This window comes from Dipodomys merriami, unplaced genomic scaffold (assembly GCF_024711535.1).
Source record: "Dipodomys merriami isolate MVZ:Mamm:240054 unplaced genomic scaffold, mDipMer1.0.p SCAF_28, whole genome shotgun sequence".
NCBI lineage: Eukaryota > Metazoa > Chordata > Mammalia > Rodentia > Heteromyidae > Dipodomys > Dipodomys merriami.
Window position 1 is genome coordinate 2,010,576 of NW_027204270.1, and position 22,340 is coordinate 2,032,915.

Consider the following 22,340-nt stretch of genomic DNA (forward strand, 5'->3'; position numbering starts at 1 on the left):
GTGGGCGCCATGGAGGGCCGGATGGGATGGGTGGGGGAGGAGATGAGAGCCAGGGACCCCCTTGGGGAGCTGGGTCGCAGGGCGCCATGTGGTGAGCGAGTCCCAGACTTGGGCAGCTGGGGCTCCAAGTTCCCAGCCATGGCTTGCTCAGGGGCCCCTGAGGGCTAGTGGACAGCCTGGGCACCCTGAAGAGAGCTCACTGGTGAGCAGGGGTATGTGGAGCCTGCGAGCAACACTCTCAGTCTCTCTCCACTGGAAGCTGAGCCCCCTCTGCCCAATGGGCTCAGGGGGTGTTAGAGCTTATCAGAAAACCACACAGACATCCAGGCACAGAGAACAAAGCAGAGGTTTATTGCCAGTAAAGGGAAGGGCAAGACCCCTTCTCACAAGGGAGAAGAAGTGAGAGGAAGCACCGGCTCTTGTCTGGGGTGACCTATATAGCCTAGGAGGGCTAGGAGGGGCTAGAAGGGGCTAGGAGGCCGAGACCCCGGTGTGGATGTGCGGGCCAGGGGCTTCATCATGGCGGACTAGGACAGATGGCTGCTGCCCAAGTAGTAGATAAGGGGCCCTGCAGCTGCCCAGACCTGAAGGTCACTCTAAGAGGCTCTTGCTGCCTTAGATGGTGGTAGCTGCCCCAGAAGAGTGCCATCCCAAGGTAGAGGGTGTTAGAGGCTGATTATTCACCGCCTTTGCTACATGGGCCTAGGAAAGGAGCATGCTCAGCCGTGTGAAGGGGAAGCAGCGTGCTAAGCCCGGGGAAGGGAGATCACTGGGCTAACCGTGAGTCAAACTGAGAAGGCAGTGGGCATGGGGGTTGGGCGGAGGACGGGTTGCACCACCCTGGGCTGCTCCCCTCCGGCTGTGTTCTGGGGCACTGCGAGGCCCAGTGGGGGTGGGGCCCCTCCCTGCGGTACCCGAGTCACAGGTGCTTGCTTGGCTCAACAGGCTCCGTGGCGCCTGGGATGGAGGCGGTGGCCGGCGGAGGCCTGCTGTTGTCAGGTAGCGGCTCCTACTCTGTGGGTCGCGGCAGTGCTGGACTGGGAGCAGGTTACCTGTCCAGACCCGCGAGGCGGGGAGGGACCCGGGTGCCGCGGACCGGGTTCTGTAGGGACGACGGAGGACACCTAGGGGAGGAACCTGGAATAGGATGGGGAGATGGCAAACAGACAACTCACACACATTAGGAGTGGATGCTGAGTGCTGAATGCGATTTAATGCAGAGGATAACAAACTTTTATAGCAAAAGTCTCCAGAAGAAAGGGCAAAAGGTTACACAATCTTGCTGCAGGGCTTCATCCTTGGGTGGTCACCAGCTGGTCACCTGATAGGCACTTGTTTCCTGCTTTACCTCTATTTTTAAGAAATACAATGGGTTTCGATGATTGTCACCAGTTAACCACTACTTTTTTCTATAGAGGCCTTAACTGTCCCATTAAGATCTTTCCTGTTCCTTCTTTAATAGTAAGCACCACGGAGGCCTAGATCTAGCAAGTCTCTTAATAAATGAAAGAGAGTAACAGGAAGTTCTTTCTCCTAAGTAGTTATCTCAGCAATTGCCATACATTCTTTCTGTTCTAGCTGCGCCTACAGCTTCTTGTAAATTTCTTACAATTCCTTCTGCTGGAGTGACTTTGTGAAACCTCCAATACTTTTATATTTACTTATAACTTGTCTACTAGCCTCCATAAGAGGGGTTTCAGGGTAGCACTTAACTCTGGTGAGTTAGTCATATTTTTAAGACACTCATCAGATATTGGAGTCATCAACACTCTTAAGAAAGAGCTTTGAATAAGGGAACGTTGACAATGAGTAAGTACAAAGAGCAGTAGAAGCAGTAAAAGATTAATAGGCACTCTTATACAGTGAAGAAAGACAGAAACACATCTTTTCCCAGGGGTTTTGCCAGCCTTTTCCCAGGAGTAGGCCTCTTAGAAGCCCTATTCTCCGAGGTAGACTTCGGTGAAGTCCCAAAACTTGGAGATAGGTTTCTGTAAAGCCCCATTCTCTGAGGTAGACTTCGGTGAAGTCCCAAAACTCAGAGATAGGTCTCGAGGCCCCTATCATGGTCTGATAGATGGTTTCCCATGCTAAGCAGACTCTACTGGGGTCGGCGTGGCACCCGGGAGGGCTGTGGATGTCAGAGGCCATCCACTTCCGGCCACAAGTGACTGACCCTGCAAGTCCCCATCCAGTGTCCTCGGTTCTTCCCCTGACCTGGAGGGCCAGGGAGCCAGGGCACGGGGCGGGGGGGGGCAGGGCATTGTGAGCTTTCCAGATGGCCTGGCCCTCATTGCCTTCCTTAGACCTGGAAGTCCTCCTCGGCAGGCCCTGGGCAGATGGGGTTGGCCTCCATCTCCCTCTTGGTATGGTGGGGTTCATTCTGTCTGTACAGCTCGGTCTTTGTGGAGAGTCCTGCCAGTCTCCGATTTGCATCTTACAGCCTCCCCGGAACTCCTTCCAAACCTCTCAGCATTCCTCACGCCCGCCCCGTGCCACATGGCTTTTAAAATGCTCCGAGACATTTGGGAACTCAGTCCCGCACTTTGTTCCTCCGGAGACCGCAGCTCTGAATGCAAGGGAGGCCGCGTCCCTGGGGACGTGGCGTTCTCGTGGGGATGTTGCTGGAGGGGCGGTTGGATCCCGCTGTGGGATGGCTGAGCTGCTCTTGCCGAAGGCAGGGCGATGCACACGGAGTGGCTACAAGAGAGTGTGTCCTGCGTCCTTGTCCTGTCCAGCCTGAGGTCCCTGAGCCCCCACCCGGATGCGGCTTGGGCAGGGCTGAGGTCAGGGGAGAGTCCTGGCGAGGTCCCGGGCTGCTCTTGCCGAAGGCAGGGCGATGCACACGGAGTGGCTACAAGAGAGTGTGTCCTGCGTCCTTGTCCTGTCCAGCCTGAGGTCCCTGAGCCCCCACCCGGATGCGGCTTGGGCAGGGCTGAGGTCAGGGGAGAGTCCTGGCAAGGTCCCGGGCTGCTCTTGCCGAAGGCAGGGCGATGCACACGGAGTGGCTACAAGAGAGTGTGTCCTGCGTCCTTGTCCTGTCCAGCCTGAGGTCCCTGAGCCCCCACCCGGATGCGGCTTGGGCAGGGCTGAGGTCAGGGGAGAGTCCTGGCGAGGTCCCGGGCACAATGCCGGCCCTCCTTCCCCCGTGGTCAGGGTAGGTGTTGTTGAAACCGAGGTTCAGCTCCTCACATGTGGGAGATCTCCAGGTCCCCTGTGTCGTGGAAGAAGCTGAGTGCGTTCCCCAGCGGAGGCTGGCGGCTAGCTGCAGAGAGAGGGTCTGCGGGGTGGGGGCAGCCTTGGGAAGGCCGAGGTGCAGCTCCTGGGCTCCTTCCCACAAGGCAGGGTCCTGTTAGAAGCCCCTCCAGCCCCTTCCGCGCCTGGCTCTCGCCACAGCTCCTGGAGGTGGCAGCAGAGGCCCGTGCTGCAGGCTGGAGGTGCCGAGGATCTGGGAGCCGTCAGGGCAGGGAAGGCAGGCAGCTGAGCAAGGCAGCGAGCGAGGCCTTGGCTGGCTGCAGGTGGGGGGACACAGTGGCCCAGCCCAGGGCAGGGAGGCTGGAAGGGAGGGTGCAATCAAATGACACCATGGAATACACAACTAATGGCCAATGCCCACATTCAGGCCCGGGTCAGAGCGTTTGCTGACTGGCTCCTTGTGTGAGCCCTGTATGGGGAACAGTCTGTGTCCCTTCACTGGACCTGGGCCCAAGGCGGGACACAGAGGGGTGGACAGGACAGGGCATATGCTCTAACTCTCTGGATCTTCCTCTCTCCCTTCCCATCTCTATCTTAACCCATCTTTCTCTTTCTTCTCTCTTTCTCTCTGTCATGTCTCTGTCTCTCTCACTGTCTCTTGCTGTCTGTCTGTCTGTCTGTCTGTCTGTCTGTCTGTCTCTCTCTCTCTCTCTTTGCCAGTCCTGGGGCTTAAACTCAGGGTCTGGGCACTGTCACTGAGCTTCTTTTGATCAAGGCTAGCACTCTACCACTTGAGCCACAGCACCACTTCTGGCTTTTTCTGTGTATATGGTACTGAGAAATGGAACCTAAGGCTTCATGTATGCTAGGCAAGCATTCTACCACTAAACCACATTCCCAGCCCTCTCTCTCTCTCTCTCTCTCTCTCTCTCTCTCTCTCTCCTTTGTTGGTCATGGGGCTTGAACTCTGGGCCTGGCTGCTGTCACTGAGCTCTTCAGTTCAAGGCTGGTGCTCTAACACTTGGGCCACAGCACTACTTCCAGTTTTCTGGTGGTTTATTGTAGATAAGCATCTCACAGACTTTCCTGCTCTAGCTGGCTTTGAACCTTGATCCTCAGATCTCAGCCTCCTGAGTAGCTAGGATTACAGGCATGAGCCACCAGTGCCTGGCTATGTCTTTCTCTTTGTCTCTGTCTGTCTGTTTGTCTGTCTCTCTGTTTCTCATTGTCTGTCTGTCTTTCTCTCTGTCTTTCTCTCTGTCTCTCTCTCTCTTTCTCACTGTGTCTTTTTCACTGTCTTTCTCTCTGTATGTGTCTCTCCCTGTTTTTCTCTCTCACTCTCTCTTCCTCCCTCCCTCTCTCTCTCTCTCTCTCTCTCTCTCTCTCTCTCTCTCTCTCTCTCTCTCTCTCTCTCTCTCTCTGTCTCTGCCTGTCTCCCCATCTCTCTTAGTGTTGGGAGGAGACGGTCCCTAGGCAGACACATAAGGAACTGAGGTAATGAGAGGAGTTGGGAAGAAAACAGGACAGGGTAACCAGGGTGGGCACTAAAGATGGCCTCTGTGAGGGAGTGGTGGCTTTTCACCCCACCCTTGGGTTAGCATGTGGACATGCCCCAGCTGGGGGAGGGGGCAGCGGTACAGCGCTGGGGGCTGGGCAGGGGTGGTGCAGGCTCCCACCAGGGAGGAAGGGCTGAGGTGGGTGGGGCAGATGGGGGACTGTGGCCACCAAAATGGGCTCAAGGTTGGTCCTGAGCCTGAGGGCACCGAGGACAGCTGCTCTCCTGCTCCTCCCATGCGTCAGGGTAGGTGCAGAGCCTGGCTGGCTGAGGGATAGAGTGGCGTGCGTGGTCCGGGGTCGGGGGGGGGGGGGTAGAGACGGGGGGAGGAGGGGGAAGGAACCGCTGGCAGGATCCGCACAGAGCCTCTGCGCCTTTACCACCGTTCCTTCCTGAGCCTCCTTACCATGTCCCTGGTGTGGGGCTTGGTCGGTGTCCCAGCTCTGAGCTATCTCCGGGTGCCCCTTCAGGTCCTGTGAACTCAAGGGGTGAGGATGGGCCCCCCTCCCCCCTTGGTTCCCCAAAGGCCTGGCTACCGGCCTGAGGTCAGGGCAGGCACCGGCAGGCCCGAGAGCGTGGATGGGACAGCGGGGCGGGACGGGGAAGCCGTGGCCAGGGCTGCGCGGCTGCACAGGAGGCGCCTGCCCGTCCTGGCCTCTGTGCGGGGCGGCCTCCACCTCTGTCCATTCTAGCACACAGCCACCCCATGAAGCCCCCTCGCCTCCCCCCGTCCGCCTCATCGCTCTGGGTTTGCACACGTCGCAGGGTGGCGTGCTCTGACGTGACCCTCGGGGGCTGGCCTCGTTTCCTCTGGAGACTGTCCCGCGTTCAAGATCCATTCGCGCTGGGGTTGAAATCAGGGCCGTGTGCTCTCTCCCATGTGGAGAGAGGGAAGCGTCTGTCTCCTAGTGGCGGTGGCGGGGCTCTCTCCCATGGGCTGCAGTGAGCGTGCGGCCGTGAGGGCCCCTGGCCTCGCCCTGCTCACCCTGACGCACCAGCCACGTTCTTTCTGTCCCCTCCTGGGATGGCCAGGGGCAAAGTGCGGGAGGCCACAGGACCATGAGAAGCCTGGGGGCAAGATGCCCAGGTTCGCCATCTTGGATCTAAGGAAGCGCTCAACCCGGTCCCTACCGTCCGTTGAGCCCTGCCCAGCCTGTCCCCCAGCCCGCCGGCACCGGCAAAGCGGTTAGGGTATGCCAGGTGGGTTTCTGTCAGCCTTCTGCGCTGGATAATCAGCCACTTGTTACAAACCCCAGAACCCTGTGGACGTGGGGGTGGGGGCGGGGTGAGTCTGTTTCTGATGCCACAAAAGACCACGTGGTCATCCGCTCCTGCCCTTGCGGCTGTGTGACCTCGGTCTCCTGACTAGCGGGGAGCGTGTCTGTGCCAGGCAGCGCCGCGGAGGCTGCGTGAGAGTCGGCCTGCGGCCCGTGGCTCTTGTCCGGTGCTGCTTGCCATCCTCGCTGCCTGGCCAGGCGGCCCCCCTCAGGCTTCCGCTCGCCTGTGCCCCGCCGGGTCGCAGAGGTGGCCCTGCGGCGGGCGCCACTCCTCTGCGGACCCACAGCCTGGCACGTGTCAGCTCTAGAAGCGTGCTGGGCGGCTCTGTAACAGATTGTAGGCTGTGCCCTCGTCTGTGCCAGTGGGCAGGTCTGGGCCTGTCAGCTTGGCCCTGCGGGGCACGGCCAGGCTGATTTCGGAGAGCCGGGGCGAGGGCCCCACGGGACCTGCCCACCCCACAGTGGCTTGGAGGTCCCTGCCCCTTTTTTCTGTGTGGGCCACACCTGGTCCTGCTGTGCCTGGCCTGGTCCCCTGCCTCCTCCTGGTTGGGGTGGTGTGGGGTGTGGAGGAAGGTTCTGAGGAGCCCAGGGGCCGGGAGGCTGGGGTGAGGCCGCCTAAGAGCCCATAGTAGAGAGGAAGCTGGGGCTCTGGGCCAGGGGCGGGGCCTGGGCCCCTGCAGTCTCTGGTCCAGCTCCAGGGCTGCAGCCTCAGTGTTGGACGTCCTTCGAGCTCCCGAGTGTGAGACCACCCCAGTCCCGGAGCAGCCCGGACACGGCCCTGTGTACTGGCTGGGCAGGGGGCATGCTGCCCTCCGTCCTGGGCATCAGGGAGCCCCCGGTTCTGGCTTGCTCCCACACCAGTCACACTGAGAGATGTAGTGTATGGTAACTGGGATCTGCCCGTGGACACGCTGCTGTCACCCCACTTCCTGTCTCGGAGGAGCCCGAAGCCTGAGCTCCTGCTTCTCACCTCAGCCTCAGCCTCCGCTTCCAGGGCGGAGGGAGGGCAGGCAACGAGGGAGGAGTGGAGGGGAGGGGTGGCAGGTGGGGGCTGCGCTCAGATGGGGGGCCCCTGGCCAGTGCTCGGGGACGGCCGGCGCCTGTCCACCCACTTGGACGTGTGGCACAGGAGGGCCATGGATGAGACTCTCTGTGCTCAATGGTCGCTTTTCCTCCCTCCAGAGTGAGCGGCCCTTGGGCGGCCAGGGCAGGGACATGGCCCAGCCCAGCTCCACCGCCCCCCACGAGGGAGCCACGTTCGAGCACCTCTGGAGCTCCCTGTGAGTACAGCCCCTGCCAGCCCCGCTGCTCCCGGGCTGGCCTCCTGACTGGGGCAGGGCTAAGTGAGGGGTCAGGCGGGGCCGCCATTCTCCTGGGGACATAGCACCCAGTGCCTGAGCTCTCCCCCACAGCTGCGTCTCTTGAGGAGTGGCCAGGAGAGTCCTAAGGGGCAGAAGGAGGGTGGGAAGATGAGGGGGACAGGGGAGGAGGCCCCTAGGAAGATTCTGGTAGCACAGGGGTTCTAGGACTCCTGGGGCTGAAACATAGGTGTCACTGGTTGTCACGGGATATCCTTGCACCCCTGGCCCAGGAGATCTGGGGGTGATGCCCAGGCTGGACACTGATGGCCCATCTTCTCCCCTGTCCCCCCGCACCTTCTCCCCCCCCCCCCCCGTTAGGGAGCCGGACAGCACCTACTTCGACCTTCCCCAGTCCAGCCAGGGGAACTCGGATGCGGTGGGCAGTGCCGAGGCCAGCACGGACGTCTTCCACCTGCAGGGCATGAGCACGTCTGTCATGGTGAGTGGGGCGGTCAGCGTGGTGCAGCGGGACTGGGAAGCGGGGTCTGGGTTGGCACAGCCTGGGGTTTGTCCGGATGTTTTGTTTATCTCGACGTAGGAAATACGTTTCCTCCTGCATCGGTCAGTTCAGAGCTACAAAGGACTTAAGCCTGGGTGGGTCTGGGGTCTGGGTATAGGAAGGAGGCTGCAGGTGTGGCTGGGTCCAGATGCTCTGTGGATTTTCTTATTCCTGGTCAGCGAGGTCCTTGGACAGCCCCTCGTCTCCTGGTGACGGGCGCCAGGCTCTTCCAGTATTCTCCATCCCCCTGGATCGGGAACCCCTCTTTCTTTGAAGCCCGGTCATTGCCTCTCTCTCTCTGACTCCATCCTGTCCCCTAGGCCAGGTCAGGACAGAGAGGAAGGGGAAGGGCCCGCAAATGTTCTCATTTCCCTAAGAAGGGAGCAGACATGGCAGGCAGGACAGCGGTGCCACTTCCCATCCTAGGGACTTTCCACCCCCCCACCCCCACCCCAGGGCTGGAAGAGAGGAGAGAATCCATCCTGGCTCTTCCTGGCAAGCAGGCCGGCGCGGTGGCCGGCGGGGTCTGTCTTGCGTGCCTCTCTGGCCACTGTTCCAGGCTCTGGTGGGGTCAGGTTGTGGACAGCTGATGGGTGGTATGTGCCAGAAAGGGGGTACAAAGACCTTTGACCCTTGGGAGGCCTGTGAAGCCGGCTGTCCCTACTCTGGTGGGCCACTGGGGTGCTGGAGCCCCACAAGGCCCAGGGCCCAGGACAGCTCTGGGGGGACTTGATGGGTCAGCTCTGCCAAGAGTGTGAAGGGGCACAGGCCAGGGGAGGAGCCACAGGCAAAGGGGAGGAGCCTCAGGTCAGGGGGAGGAGCCACAGGTCAAGGGGAGGAGCCACAGGTCAGGGGGAGGAGCCACAGATCAAGGAGAGGAGCCACAGGTCAGGGGGAGGAGCCACAGGTCAAGGGGAGGAGCCACAGGTCAGGGGGAGGAGCCACAGGTCAAGGGGAGGAGCCACAGGTCAGGGGGAGGAGCCACAGGTCAAGGGGAGGAGCCACAGGTCAGGGGAGGAGCCACAGGTCAGGGGGAGGAGGCACAGGTCAAGGGGAGGAGCCACAGGTCAAGGGGAGGAGACACAGGTCAAGGGGAGGAGCCACAGGTCAGGGGAGGAGCCACAGGTCAGGGGGAGGAGGCATAGGTCGGAAGCAGAGGCCTCCCCAGTGGTGAGCGAGGCTCCCCCTCACCCACAAGGGGCCTGTGTGCAGGAGGGGCAGAGCCTGCCACTCTGGAGGTCAGAGGGCACGAGGCCTGGCCTCCTCTTCCCAAGGCTGCCCGTTCAGAAGCTGGAGCCTGTCATTTTCCCCAGGGCACCCCTGCACAGGTGGGCGGCCAGGCTGCCTGGAGCACCCAGCAAATCCAGGGCTCTGGGCTCCATCCATGAGACAGCAGAGGGCGAGGGAGGGGGGCGTGGGAGGGGCTGCGCCCCGTTCACCACCTCTCTGTGGAGGTCACAGGTCATGGCCAGGGCGGGGCAGCGCCTCATGATGGCCGTTTCTCAAATGTCTCATCCTGCGCTGCCCCGCACCCCCCAGCACTCCCCCCGCTGCTCCCCCCTCCACTGCCTCCCCTACCTCCTCTCCCCCCCACTGCTCCTCCTGATCCCGCTGCTTCTCCCCCTGCTCCCCCTGCCCCTGCTCACGAGGCCATCTCAGTACAAACCTCAAGCTAGGCTCAGCACCTGAGTACCCACGGAAATGGTGGGCCTCCGATTCAAGCAGGTAGCGCCATAGTAAGGCTCTGTCCCCACCTCTGCCCCCTCCCTTGTCCCCAGAGACCAGGCCCTGACCCTCCCCTCCCATCTAGATCCTGGAGTCTGCCAGGCTCCTGGGAGGAAGGACCTTGCAGAGCTGTCTGCCTCCCCGCCAGCCCTGCTGCTGCCTGACCGGAGATCCAGGCCAGGACCCTCTGGTTGGGATGTGCATCCTGTCAAGGCTCAGGTGGCCCAGTGCTGAGCGAGTCTGCCGGGGTGCTCATGAGCCCCGGCCTGCTGGGACATGCGGCTCCAGGGAGCCCACACCTCTGCAGACAAGGGGCCCACGCCATCAGGCAGTGGCATGCCTCTCAGTGAAACCATGCACGAATTCCTGGTGCACAGCTCACATCTCGGAGGTGGGGATTCCCTGAGCCCAGGCCCGGCTGGGCCTCCCCTCTGCGGGCCTCCCCCCGCCCTGCTTCCCCGGTCCTCCAGACGTCAGTGTGAGGACACTGGGTGATGTCTGGCCCGCTGGGGTCTTGTGACACCTGGCAAGTGTGCGGGTGAGGGCAGGGGACAGCCCTGTGTGGACCAGGCTCTGTTTCCCAGAGCCCCTGAGTGGTTCAGGGAGAGGGGCCGTGGGTGCTCTCCACGCTGGCCCCTGCAGCCGGGGCTCCCTGACCTCAACGCCTTCGTTCCCGGCAGACCCGAGGTGGCTTGCTGACATCTGGCTGCACAGTCACAGACCTGTGGCCAGGTGTGACCCGTGACCGAGGCTGGAGAGCTGAGTCCCAGGCCACCGTGCACTGCAGAGCAAGGCTGCAGTGCACAGGAAAAACAAACGAGTGGAAGTGGATGGATGCATGGATGGATGGATGGGTGGATGCATGGATGGATGGATGGGTGGATGCATGGATGGATGGATGGGTGGATGCATGGATGGATGGACGGGTGGATGGATAGATGGATGCAAAAATGAGTAAAATAAGATCAGACCCTGTCTGCAAGAGGCAAGCAGGGAAAGCACCGTGGCTGGGGATGGAGGCCCTGCCCCTGCCCTCCAGATGCCCCAAACTCTCATGCTGGCCTGGGCTTTGGATGCGCCTGCCCCCTTCCGAGTCTCTGTCCCAGGGCTGAGAGCTGAGGCCCCTGCAGCTTTTAGGATGCAGGACAGCGGAGGAGGACCAGAGAACATCAGAGACAAGGGCGAGGGGCAGGTGTCGGGGACCGTGGGCACACGGCCCACGCCAGGAGGATCTCCTCCTTCCCTGTGCTCTCCCCTGAGCCTCCTCCAGGCTGTCCCCTCCCCCCTCAGAGTCCCTTCCCGCCTCTCCTGGCGCCTTTCTCTGGTGACAGCTGTCGGGGGCAGGTGGGCCGTGGGAAGGGGGAGGAGGAAGGGCTGTAACAGGCCAGGGCAGAAGGTGCAGTGTGGCTCTGCCCCTCCGCTGCAGGAGCTGTGGAGAATCATGGAGCGCCTGCTCAGCTGTGGGGAGGGGGCTGAGGCGTGGGTGCCACGCTGCCAGGAAGGGGCAGGTGGGCAGAAAGGACATTCTGTCCTTTGGGGGAGGAGCTGCATCGTGAGTAGGGCAGATTGAACATGGGGGGGGGGGGAGGAGCAGGATATCACAGCCTATACACTACCCCCAGGAAGCCCTACCCAGTCAGCTCACTGAGCCTCCCTGGTCTCTTCCCTGGTGGCGGGGGCGGGGGAGGGGGGAGAAAGCCACCCACCCGCCAGAACGGACACGTCACCCACAAGGGTCTGTCCCTCCCACGTGGGTGATGAGAGCCACCTTCCGGCCAGTCTGGAAGCTGAGAGTACTCTCTCCCTGGAGTTCTGGAGCATCCTTCCTGGGGTACCATGGGGGGCTTACGGGCCCCCTCCCTGACCCCACGGAAGGAGGCTGCTTACTTGTTCAGAGCTTCCCAATGGGCCCCACCCCCGACGACCTCCTCCAGAATCTGACTAGCAAACAACGATTTAACATTTTCTTTTCTCTTCTTTCTTTTCCTTCCTTTCTCTCCTCCTCTCCCCCCTTTCTCTCTCTCCTTGTGCTGGTACTAGGGTTTGAGGTCATGGTCCTGATGCTGTCTCTCAGCTTTCTTGCTCAAGGCTGGCACACTACTGTTTGAGTCACAGCAGCACTTCCCACTTTTGGGTAATTAATTGGCTGTAAGAGTCTCATGGGATTTCCTGTCTGGGCTGGCTTTGAACTGTGATCCTCAGATCTCAGCCTCCTGAGTAGCTGGGATGACAGGCATGAGCCACTGGCTTTATTCTTCTCCATGGGCTCATGGGGTGTAGAACAGACCTGCTGGTTGGATGCTCACAGACAGGGCCAGGTGGAGCGCTGGGGTAGAGCCGGCCCTGGGCTGTGTGCACACCGAGCCTCTAGCGGCCCCCATGGGCACAGGTCCCCAACACCGGTCCTAGTGCACCATTGAGGCTGTGGGTGACCCACACCCCCACGCTCTGCCTATGCCAGGCAGCTCTCCAGGAAGGGCCGTGGGTGGGTGGGGACTCTGTAGGAAAAGTCCAGAAGAAAAGGGTCCCCCTGATGCTCATCGTTTCTTGCAGAGTTTTAGGCTCTTGCTTTGGGTTCCAACTGTGCTGCCAGAAACTCCAAGTCCTGCCATCAATTCTGCAGACCCGAGTGACCACTTCTGGCCTGCCGGCAGGGAGGACACTGGGCCCCTCCGCCAAGGGGGGATGTTGTGCCAGAGATGGCTAAAATGGAGCAGAAAGCTGGATGTTCCTGAGCAAGGGAGTGGCAGTGGCCCCTGTGAGGCATGAGGGACCAGCTGCTGGCTGGGGGAGGGGAGGGAGGACATGCCGGGAGGATAGGGCTGGGCTGCCATGTCTGTGATGGGGGTGGGGCTTGTCCCTGGTGGCCGTGGTTGTGCGTGCGCTGCTTCCTGGGGCTCGCTCAACAGGAGCAAGAGCAAATGACGTGTGTCAAGCAGGGCTCTGGGTTTGGCCCCACGTGCCACTTTCGGTCTTTGAGGAGGATGGCCACACCCAGGATGCTGACTCCTGCCCTCCCTTTACCCCTAAGAGTCCAAGGATTGGTTTCCCCATGGATGGACCTCTCCTGCGTGTGGGGTGCTCCCCACAGACTCCCCGTTCCTTGGGTAGGAGAGAGACTCACTCAGCCCGGGTTGCCGGGGTCTCCGAGGTTGGCGACACCACCTCGCTCTTTGGGGTGGCCTATTATTGCTTACCAGGGTATCAGGGACCCTGGCTCGGCCCTCATGCTCAGGGGGGCGGCTGCTGGTGCTGTGAGTGCTGGGGGCCCCTAAGGTCTTCCTGGGCGATGGCTTGGTGAGGGGTGACGGTGGAGCCGGCCACGGACCCGGTGCTCCCCCCACGCCACCTCCTTGGTGCGGTCCAACACATCCCCGGGCAAGCTGAGGCCTGCCCCAACGTGCATGAATGGTCACGAGGGAGGAAGGGGCGGGGCCTGGGTTTTGTTGTTAGCTGCAGCCAGTTGACAGAACTAAGGGAGATGGAAAAGGCAAAAATGCCAACTAACAGCCCACATGTTCCGGGGCAGCCTTGGCTCCTGCCTCCCTAGCCACAGAGCCTGGCCCCTGCGTCCACCCCTCCGGGCGGCCCAGACCCTTCACCCTACCCGGCCACCTAGACCCATGCCTCCACCCACAGCACACCGGCTCCCCGGCGTGCGCGGACTCCCGAGCTCGTACCATGCTGTACCTCGGTGACCCCATGCGGCACCTCGCCACGGTAGGTGGGGTATGCCCTGCACTAAGGGACCTGGTGCCATCTTCCTCAGGGGCTTCGGTGGGAGGCGGCTTGTGGTGGTGGAGGTTCAAAAGACGACCTCTCTCTCTCTCTCTCTCTCTCTCTCTCTCTCTTTCTCTCTCTCTCTCTCTCTCTCCTTGTTGAGTATCTGCTGCCAGCTGGTGTGGCAGAGTCAGGACGTGTCTAAGGGGGGGCGGGAGGATGCTCCCTCCCGGGCTGGAGGCCAGGCACATTCTGGAGATGCGGAGATGCTTGTCTTTCCTGGTGTAGCTCTGAGGACCAGGAACTGGTGGCCTGGGCCTGGAGATCAGCCCTGGAGTCGGGGGCTTCCGATGCGTCTCAGCTTTGGGGTGGCAGCTCCGCCCCGGCTCGGGGCTTCTTGAGCTGCCCCACCCTGCGCTGCCAACCCCAGCTGCCCAGGGCTCCGGGTACCTGGAGGTCTCATCTTTGCTCCTGGGCTTGGGTGTGCCAAGGGCACACTCACCTGGGAGTTTGTTCACTTGACGGCGGCGGTGATGGGGTTTTTTGCGGTGTGTGGGCTCTGTGTGGTTTGGGTGTGAGCTCCAGGTCAAAGACGTGTGGCAGGCTGGCCCCAAAGCCTCCTGTTGCTCCTGCCACACAGGGGCAGCTGGCCTGGCACAGGGGGCTGCAGCGGAGGCTTGGCCTGAGCCCTGGGGATCTGAGCTCATTTCAGACTTGCCAGATCCCTGGGGTCAGGCCAGCACCAGGCTGCTAATTGAGCAGGCTGAGGGGTGGCTCTCGCTGCTCCAGGGGGCCATTTTCCCTGTGAGGGCTGCAGGGGACCAGCAATGGGCGAGGAACAGGGGGCAGCTGGACAGGGCCCAGCGTCCCTGAGCTCTGCTGACCGCGGACAGGCGTCGTGAATGTGGAGTCCCAAAGGCTGGGGACCAGAGACCTTCGGAGAGTGGTACGGCCAGAGCATGCAGGAGTGTGCAACAGATGTGCGTGTGCGTGTGCGTGTGTGTGTGTGTGTGTGTGAGAGCTGGCATGCTTGAGTGTGCTTGTGTGTTTATGCATCAGTGTGAAGGTAGGTACACATGCAGTTGAGAACGTGTGCAATGTGTGTTGTCACAAATGTGTGGCTGAATGCATGTGTGTGCAGGTTGCTGTGGGAGTATTAAGCAGGTGTGCTTGTGTGACATGGCTATGTGGGTACATGTGTGTCATAAATGCATACACACATGTGCATATGCAGCCGTGCTTGTGTCATGGTAGTGTATGTGCATGTGTCTGCTCGTGCCTGCAGTATAGGTCACAGCAGGACTGGGAGGCATGGCGGTGTGTGGCTGCAGGGGAGTGTCCTGTGTGCGCCGCCTGGCCTGGGCACACTCCCCTTCTCCCAGCTGCTGTTGTTCAGAGTTTCAGGGTCTCAGGAGACAGACAAGGGCAACATTAGTCTCCCGCTGTGCTTGCATGTGGGGGTCTGTGCACTCGGGCTGGGAGCCCCCTGGCCTCCCCTCCTTGGTATCTGTCATCCACCCCTCACTCGTTCATCTGTTTATCCAGCGTGTCGTTGTTGGAAACGCACCGTGGCCTGGACTCTCAGAGGTGGGTCTCCAGCCACGGGTGGCACTGCCTCCTGCCTCGGGATCTGGTTGTGACTGCTGGAGGCTGAGCTGGAGCTGGGTCCTGGAAGCCCCTGGCCGGCCAGCTGTGAAGCTGGGAGCAGCGGTGTGCGTGACTGTTTTGTTTTTTCCCTTCTTGGAGTGGGCGTCGCATCAGGACAGAGGTGAAGGCCATTGACCTGGGCCATGGGGACCCTCTCCATCCCCCAGGGACCACAGGCGCCCACCCCGCCCCTCTACCCAGGCCCCAGGCCCAGCAATGGACCCCATGTCCCCGCTCTGCTTCCCTCTGGGGCTGAGAACGCCTTCCGGCCGAGGGCCATTGGGATGCTTTTAGGGGCCATATAAAATGATCAGCATGGCAGATCACTGAGGCAGCCACAGAGGGCCAACAGGAGCGTACTTCTCCCACCATGTACCAAGGGATTCCATGTTCTCCACCTCTGGGAGGCCAAGACTAGCTGTGGCTTGTTCATTCATTCATTCATTCGTTCGTTCATTTGCTCCATCAACAAGCGTTCTTTGGGCACCCCTTATGTCTGGAGCTGAGCATCAAGGACAGGGAGTAGTGGAGCTCATAGCTCTCTGGGGCCCCATGGCCACTTCTATGCCACCCAGGGGAGCCCGCTGAGTGGGCTCGTCCTAATCTGGGCAGGTGACTCAGTGTCCCCATTCCACTGAATGACGCAGCTCAAGGTATGCGAGGCCTGAAGGAACAAACAAGACTTTTGATGAGGATGGCTGGGTCTGTCATCCATCTTGGTTTTCTCTGTCTGAGTGCACCGGCCGCTGGGGAGCCCATGGAGGAAGCCCAGCCTGAGAAAGATGTGTCTGATGCCTGGCTGGATCTCCTGCTGAGCAGATGCACCTCCGTGTGGCTCAGGGTCGAACAGGACTTTGGCTCTGGCCTCTGCTGGCTGTACCTGAGGAGCCTGGGTTTCTTCTGCCTTGTTGCCTGTTCAGGCCAGGGTCTCCGTGGCAGGTGCTGGTCACTGGCTGTGCCAACCCTGGCGTCTACTGGTAGAGATTCAGAGAAGCCAGGCCTGGGAGCCAGGTGCTTTTCCTTCCCCTGCCATCTCTCTGTCTTTGCTTCCGTGCCCCGAGTCTTCCATGCAGAGACCTGATCTGCAGCCCCTGCCTGTGGATCCCTCCATGTGTGAGCCGAGGGCAGCCTGGGATGGGGCTCAGCCCCTCCCTCCCCGCCCTGCCACCCACAGCAGTGCTTTCTGTATACAGACAAGGTGAAGATGGAGGCTGGCATGCTCTGTTCTTCTCCCCCAATTTCCCTAGCATACTCTGCCCCGCAACTTCCCCTCCCCCAGGACGCTAAGGCTCTGCTGCCGTTCAGAGCCTTAGATCTCTTCAGTGCCTTGCGTGGGGTGGGTTTGGCAGGTTTGTAGGGGGACCTGGCTGCCTGCCTCCCGCCCCTCTGGCACAGCATGTGTCCGTCGACAGTGTGGTGTGGATGAATGCCAGGACTCCTGGTGCCGCTCAGCGCAGAAGGACATGAGGGCGCTGAGCGTGGAGTTGGCTGTGTGGTGGGAGCAGGCTCCCTGGGGGTCTGGGACAGCAGCAGCCCTCTCCCCAGCTGGAGAGGCCTGGGGATGGGCCCCGGGGAGGTGTTCCAGGGTCGCTGTAAAGATTCACGCAGGGCCTACTATGTGCAAGGGAGTAGACAGTGGGTGCCTATTGTGTGCACACAGGTAGTCACTGTACAAGACAGAGGGGCCATTGTTGGCCTCCTGTGGATGAAGAAGTCATCGTCATTATTTTCTACTGTTACATGTATTTGGTCCATGAGGCTTTCCGGGAGCAGTGGAAGGACAGAAGGACCTGGTGCAGTGCTGGGAACAGACCACAGGAGGGCGGGGTGGACAGGGGAGCTGGGAAGTGGCTGGACTGGTCCAGGTGAGAGATGCTGACAGCCTGGCCAGGTGAGGAGGGAGTGTGAGGAGCCAGGGCTCTGGCAGGACTCGTTGGCAGGCTGGCTGTGTGTGTGGGGGGGGGAGGGTGATCTGAAGGTTTTGGTCTGAGACGGTCAAGCACAGCGGAGCTCTGCAGTGAGACCCGGGCGTCGTCCTGTGGTGGCATTGTGTTTGTGATGCCATAGGCCCTCATCCAGCGAGAGAGCCACAGATGGGCAGACAGGAAGAGAGCGAGGGGGTGCTGAGGCCCCGCCCGGGGGGGCTGGGGAGGGGGCTTGCATGCTCCTTTAAAGAAGGGCAGGGGGACTCAGGGAAGGTGCTTGGGATTTCCTTTGGAACGGGCAGTGCTGTCTGGAAGGCTATAAGGTCACACTGGAGGGGGCATCGGGGCCACTGTGTGCTCAAGTGTGGGGGCGCGTGGGCAGGAGGGCACAGAGGTACAGCCCTGGGTATGTACCGTGACACTTAGGCCCTGGGGTGGGGGCGGGGAGTGTGGGGACACTGGGGTGAGAGTGAGCAGGGAGGAGGCCAGAGCTCCCGGAGATGACAGGCAGGCTGAGCTGCGGGACGCAGGGAAGGCAGAGATGCCGGGCACCTACTGCACAGCACTGCTTGGGGAGGACCAGGCCCCCGTGGGCTGCTGCTGGCTGTCCATCCGGGAGGCTGGGGGCGATGACCGTCCTGCTTCCCATCCCTAGGAGAGCCCAGGAAATGAGGTTGTGGGGAGCTGGCTTAGGATCCTGGGGCTGGCGGGAAGCAGCCCCCTGAGTGTGCAGGGTGGGAGAGAAGATAGGCAGGCTGTGTCTGAGGTTGGAGGCCTCTGACCTCAGCCGCGGTGGCTGTACCCCAGTCTGTCCCGGTCTGCCTTCGCCATCTTTGGGCTACCCTCCCTGCGCCCGCAAGGTGCGAACGTGTCATGACCCGGTGTCTCAGGTCTCCACCCATCCCCTCCTGAACTGCTCCGGGGCTGGGGCCTCCCCCCGCCATGTCCCCCGAGAAGACAGAGTCCCGTGAGCAGCTGTGGAAAGGACAGATGGATGGACGGATGGATGGATGGGCCATGCACAGTGGTGGGTCCAGAGGAAAGCAGAAGTAGCATTGTTACTCCTGCACTGATCCAGGGGACACCTCTCACCCCCCCCACCCTGCCCCAGGCCCTTGGGACCTGTGTTCAGATGGTCCTGTGAGCTATGGCCTCTCATTGGCAGCACTGGAGACCGTCAGGGCGCCGCATGCAGGCCCCGCAGGGACCCTCTGTGATGCTCTTGCCTCGGGCTCTGTGTGGGCTGAGATGGGGCAGGGGCAGCTGGGGGGGGCAGCTGGGGGGGGCAGCTGGGGGGGGCTGTGGGTCCTGCACACACACGCCTGTGGCGGGGCTTCTGGGGGCATGCTTCCCGGGCTCAGTGTGGAAAGTTCCACATGGCCCTGGCATGGGCTAGGCCAGGCCTTGCCTTGGCGGGAGAGGAGGGTGCAGTGTGCATACCTGCAGGGTGGCAGCCCTCCCCCCCACGCACAAGTCACGTCTTGCTGGCATTTCCATCTGTTTAATCACAGGCCCGGGAGACTGTGGGAAACACAGGAGGGATGGAGGTCTCTGAGCGAGTGAGGAAGTGAGCGGGGTGGCTTGTCCCCCGCGGGGCCAGGCTGGTGTCAGTCACTAACCCCAGGGTGAGGCTGGGCCCAGGCTCAGACATGCCCACCGGAGGAGAGCGGGGATCTGAAGACTTTCTTACTCTTAGAAGAATCCATGGCAGTCTGAGTCTGGGGTTCTGGAAGCCAGGGGAGGGGGGAGGGGAGGAGGGAGAGGGGAGAGGAGGGGGGTGCTGACTCTCTGTCCTCTGGTGCCAGGGTCAAAGCAGAGTAGCTGTGGCTCTGGCCCAGAGTGAGGGGCAGGCGTCCGGTGGAACCCCGAGCCCAGACCTGTCCCTCAAGCCGACTGTGTCTGCTGGCGTGGTCGGGGGATGGGTGATGGGCTGCACAGGGGTAGGGGGGCCCCAGGCACGCGCCATGGCTCCCACTCAGAGCTGCCACCCTGGTAGGGGAGCCAGCAACCAGGGGAGCAGGGAGAGAGCCTGCTGGGGAGTGGGCAGAGCTGGGATGGAGCACAGTGCTGAGGTGGCTCTGGAACGGAGCATGGGAAGGACCAACAGAGGGTCCAGGGCTCCGTCTGCCCCTCCTCCACCGGTCAGCCCCACTTCCCATCCTTTTATGGGGGGGAGGGATACTGGAATTGAGGGCTCTGTGCTCACTAAACAGGGACTCCACGGCTCAAGCCGCATCCCCAGCCCCGATTTCCGTCCTCACTGTGCCCCTATGAGTACACTGGGGTGGACCCCAATGCATAGATCGTTCTTGAAGAAGAAAGTGACGCAGCTAAGCTGTGCTGAGTTAGGACGTAGACCCAAGTCTCGAGGTCCTCGGCCGAGAGTCTCAGTGTGTTTGTGGGTCTTCTGAACTGGTCTAGCTCCCTATCCGAAGGGCCCGGCAGCCTTGGCTTCCCGGGTGAGAATGGAGCTGGAAGACTGGAGAAGCAGCAGGGGTGGCGCAGAAGGGGATGGAGGCCAGGGCGGCTTGCAGATGGAAAACCACAGGGGTGAGGAGGAGAGGGCAGGGTGGAGTCCTGAGACAGGCCAGCCTGGGCTGCCTGGTTACAGGAAAGAGCAGAGAAGGAGGGAAGGAAGGATGGATGGATGAGGGAAAGGAGGGAGGGAGAAGGGAGGAGGGAGAGAAAGGAGAGGTGAGGGAAAGGAAGGAGGAAGAGGAGGAGGAGGGAGTGAGGGAGAGGCAAAGAGGGAAAGGAAGCCCAGAAGCAGGTTCTGAAGTCACAGGTGCATCTGGGGGTGTTGGGTCGTGGTCAGCCAGGCTGTAGACGCATTGTCCCTCCGTGCTGTCAGCAGCTTCCTCCCTGTTCCCTGGTGGCAGCTTCCTTCTCTGGTAGCCAGGTTCCCTCCCCCCCTTCCCCATGCCCCCCCTCCTCCCCGTAAGGCCTGGCTCAGGTCACAAGAGAAAAGAGTCAGGGCATACGCGGGCTCTGGTGCCGCTGGGGTGCTGAGCCCACCTTCCAGAAAGGATGGCCTGGGCCTGGGGTGGGAGGCCCGTGGAGCCCCTTGCTGGAGGCTCTGACCCGAGGGAGGGCAGCACTTAGTGTGGGCTTGAGTGAGACCTTGTGCTTCCACAGGGAGCGCCTCTCACAAACACACCATGTCTGCCCAGAGCCTGGGGTCCCCCAGATGAGCAGGACCCTGTGGGCCCAGGCAGAGGTCAGTGAAGACCCAAGACCTGTTTTGCATCAGAGGGGACAGGATAGGACCCCGTGTGGGTGCATGATACCTAGAGCCGTGGGAGAGAAAGCCCCAGCACAGTGGGACTGCTGGCCAGGTCTAGAAACTTCCAGGAAGAAGCTGAGCTGGTACGGAGCTGGTAGGAGTTACCCTGGAACAGCAGTGAGGCGTGGTAGGAGGAATGACCAGTATATTTTAAGGTGAACTGGCAGGCTTTCCCATGGCTGTTTTCTTTAGAAAAGCAATCCCAGGGAGAAGAAGGTGTGTGATGCTGCCCTTTGTCACCAGAGCTCACGATGCAGCTGGGATCCATCTGAGCATCTCAGACTCCGGAAAAACAGCTTCAGATGCCACAGAGCGAGGGGAGGAGGGGAAGGGAGGGTGGACCACAAATTTGAAAAAGAAATTTACTTTCCATCCACATCTAAACACAAGTAGTTCGAGATGGTTTATATATTTGAAACAGTGAACATATAAAATGTAAATTTGTGTGTGTGCATGTGCATGTGTATATGTGTGTTGGGCTTGAACTCAGCGCCTGAGTGATGTCCCTCAACTTTTCCACTCAAGGCTGGTGCTCTACCACGAGCCACAGTTCCACTTCTGGCTTTTTGGTGGTTGATTGGAGATAAGACTTTCGTGCCTGGGTTGGCCTTCAAACTTCATCCTCAGATCTCAGCCTCCTGAGCATTACAGGTGTGAGCCTCCAGTGCCAGCCAGAATACAAGTTCCTGTGAGAGGCCACGCCCCAGGTGGTAAGGCCAGGGCACTGTGCCTAGCAATGCTTGCTTCAGGTCAGGACGGGTGAGTCTGGGGAACCGAGGTAAGGATGGAAGGAAGGCCCCAACCTCGTTCATAGTACTCTGTAGGAGAAACCTGGTCCTTGGGTACCACCTGGGCTTGGGGCTGTGATTGGCCAGGACAGTGGGCAAGCACATACATGGACACGTCCACCGGAGGCCCCTGAAGGGCAGACCCTGGAACTATCTGCCCGTTTTCTGATTCCCTTGAGTGTCAAGGAAGGCCTGTGTCACTCAAGCGTTTCTGAGCAGCCGATTCCATGCCAGATGCCCGCAATGCCAGGCTCCAATTCCTGCCCAGGGAGCCGTCCAGGGACAGTGGTTCTGTCCTCTCCCCTCCTTTGTGTCCTCCCGTGGAGCCCTGGGCCTGGGTCAGGTTCTCCTGTGTCTGTCAGCCTCAATTCTCCCCCTACCCCCCGCTGAGCTTTCGCGACAGTAAGAGGAGATTCCACCTCGGGAGAGGGTCCTTCTGGATGCTGGTTCCCTGAGCCACAGTGAGCCGTCATCCCTCCCCTTGGTGGTCCCCATGGCCAGCATTTCTGGACCCTGGACCTCACAGCCAGGCAGATGAGAAGATGAAGCTGGTGGGGGGGATGCTCTGCTCAGTCCTGGGAGGTCTCTTGTACCCCTTGGCCTCGGCCTCAGGACGTGGCTGGAGGGAGCAGCGCCCTCGCTGGACCTGGACAGCAGGGCCCAGAGGTGTTAAGCAGGTTACCTCCTGCCCACCTCACAGGGACCCTGCCCACTGTCCCAGCTAAGCCAGAGGGCACCATTGGCTCGAATGGGGCTCCAGCTAGCGGGACCCAGGCTGCAGGTAGAGCTGAGCTCCGACCTTCCTCTGCTCCCAAGCAGACAGGGCAGGGGCGGGCACTGGGCACCTGCTCCTGGTTCTGTGTGCCTGTTCCCTGGTTCTCTGAGAGGCCTGGTCACTACCTGGCTGTCACTCGAGACAGAGTACAGAGAGGTCAAGGAGGACACGGTCTGGGAATAGAGCTGCATCTAGAGGCTGGTCAAGGAACTAGAATGACTCCTTTGTGATGGCTGCTCCCAACCCAGTGAGTTGGGAAACTTTAGCAGATCTTCAGGGAGAAGAGAGGAGCCTCTGGAACCAAGGGACCTGGGGACCTGGGGGAGGAGGGTCCCCAGTCACAGGGTCCCCAGATTGATGCAGCCTGCCAGCGGGTCTGATCTCCCTTGGCCCACCCTGTGTCCCGCTGAGAAGAGAGGCCTGGGTGTGTGTGTGTGAGGCTCCAAGTCGGGGAAGCATCGCAGGGGTCTGGGGGGCTGCCAGACGGTCTTGCCCTGGGTGGGCAGTGTCTGGTGTGAGGCAGGCTCTCCTGCAGCCCAGAGCCCCGGGCAAAGCTCCCATCCCCCCTCTGGACGCTGGGGTCCCCGCAGGCA

General features: G+C 61.0%; 1 protein-coding gene across 2 annotated transcripts in view; it reads left to right on the forward strand.

Annotated features, from left to right (window-relative positions):
• Tp73 (tumor protein p73) overlaps positions 1-22,340 on the forward strand; it is a 55,126-nt gene that overhangs the window by 4,381 nt on the left and 28,405 nt on the right. Inside the window, exons 2-3 of one of the 2 annotated variants that reach the window (XM_070036936.1) lie at positions 7,207-7,304; positions 7,704-7,824. In XM_070036936.1, the coding sequence (XP_069893037.1) occupies positions 7,240-7,304; positions 7,704-7,824 (186 nt within the window). In that variant the 5' untranslated portion in view covers positions 7,207-7,239. Of the gene's footprint in view, positions 1-7,206; positions 7,305-7,703; positions 7,825-13,145; positions 13,330-22,340 lie in introns of those variants that run through there. The other variant, XM_070036937.1, reaches the window with a different exon arrangement.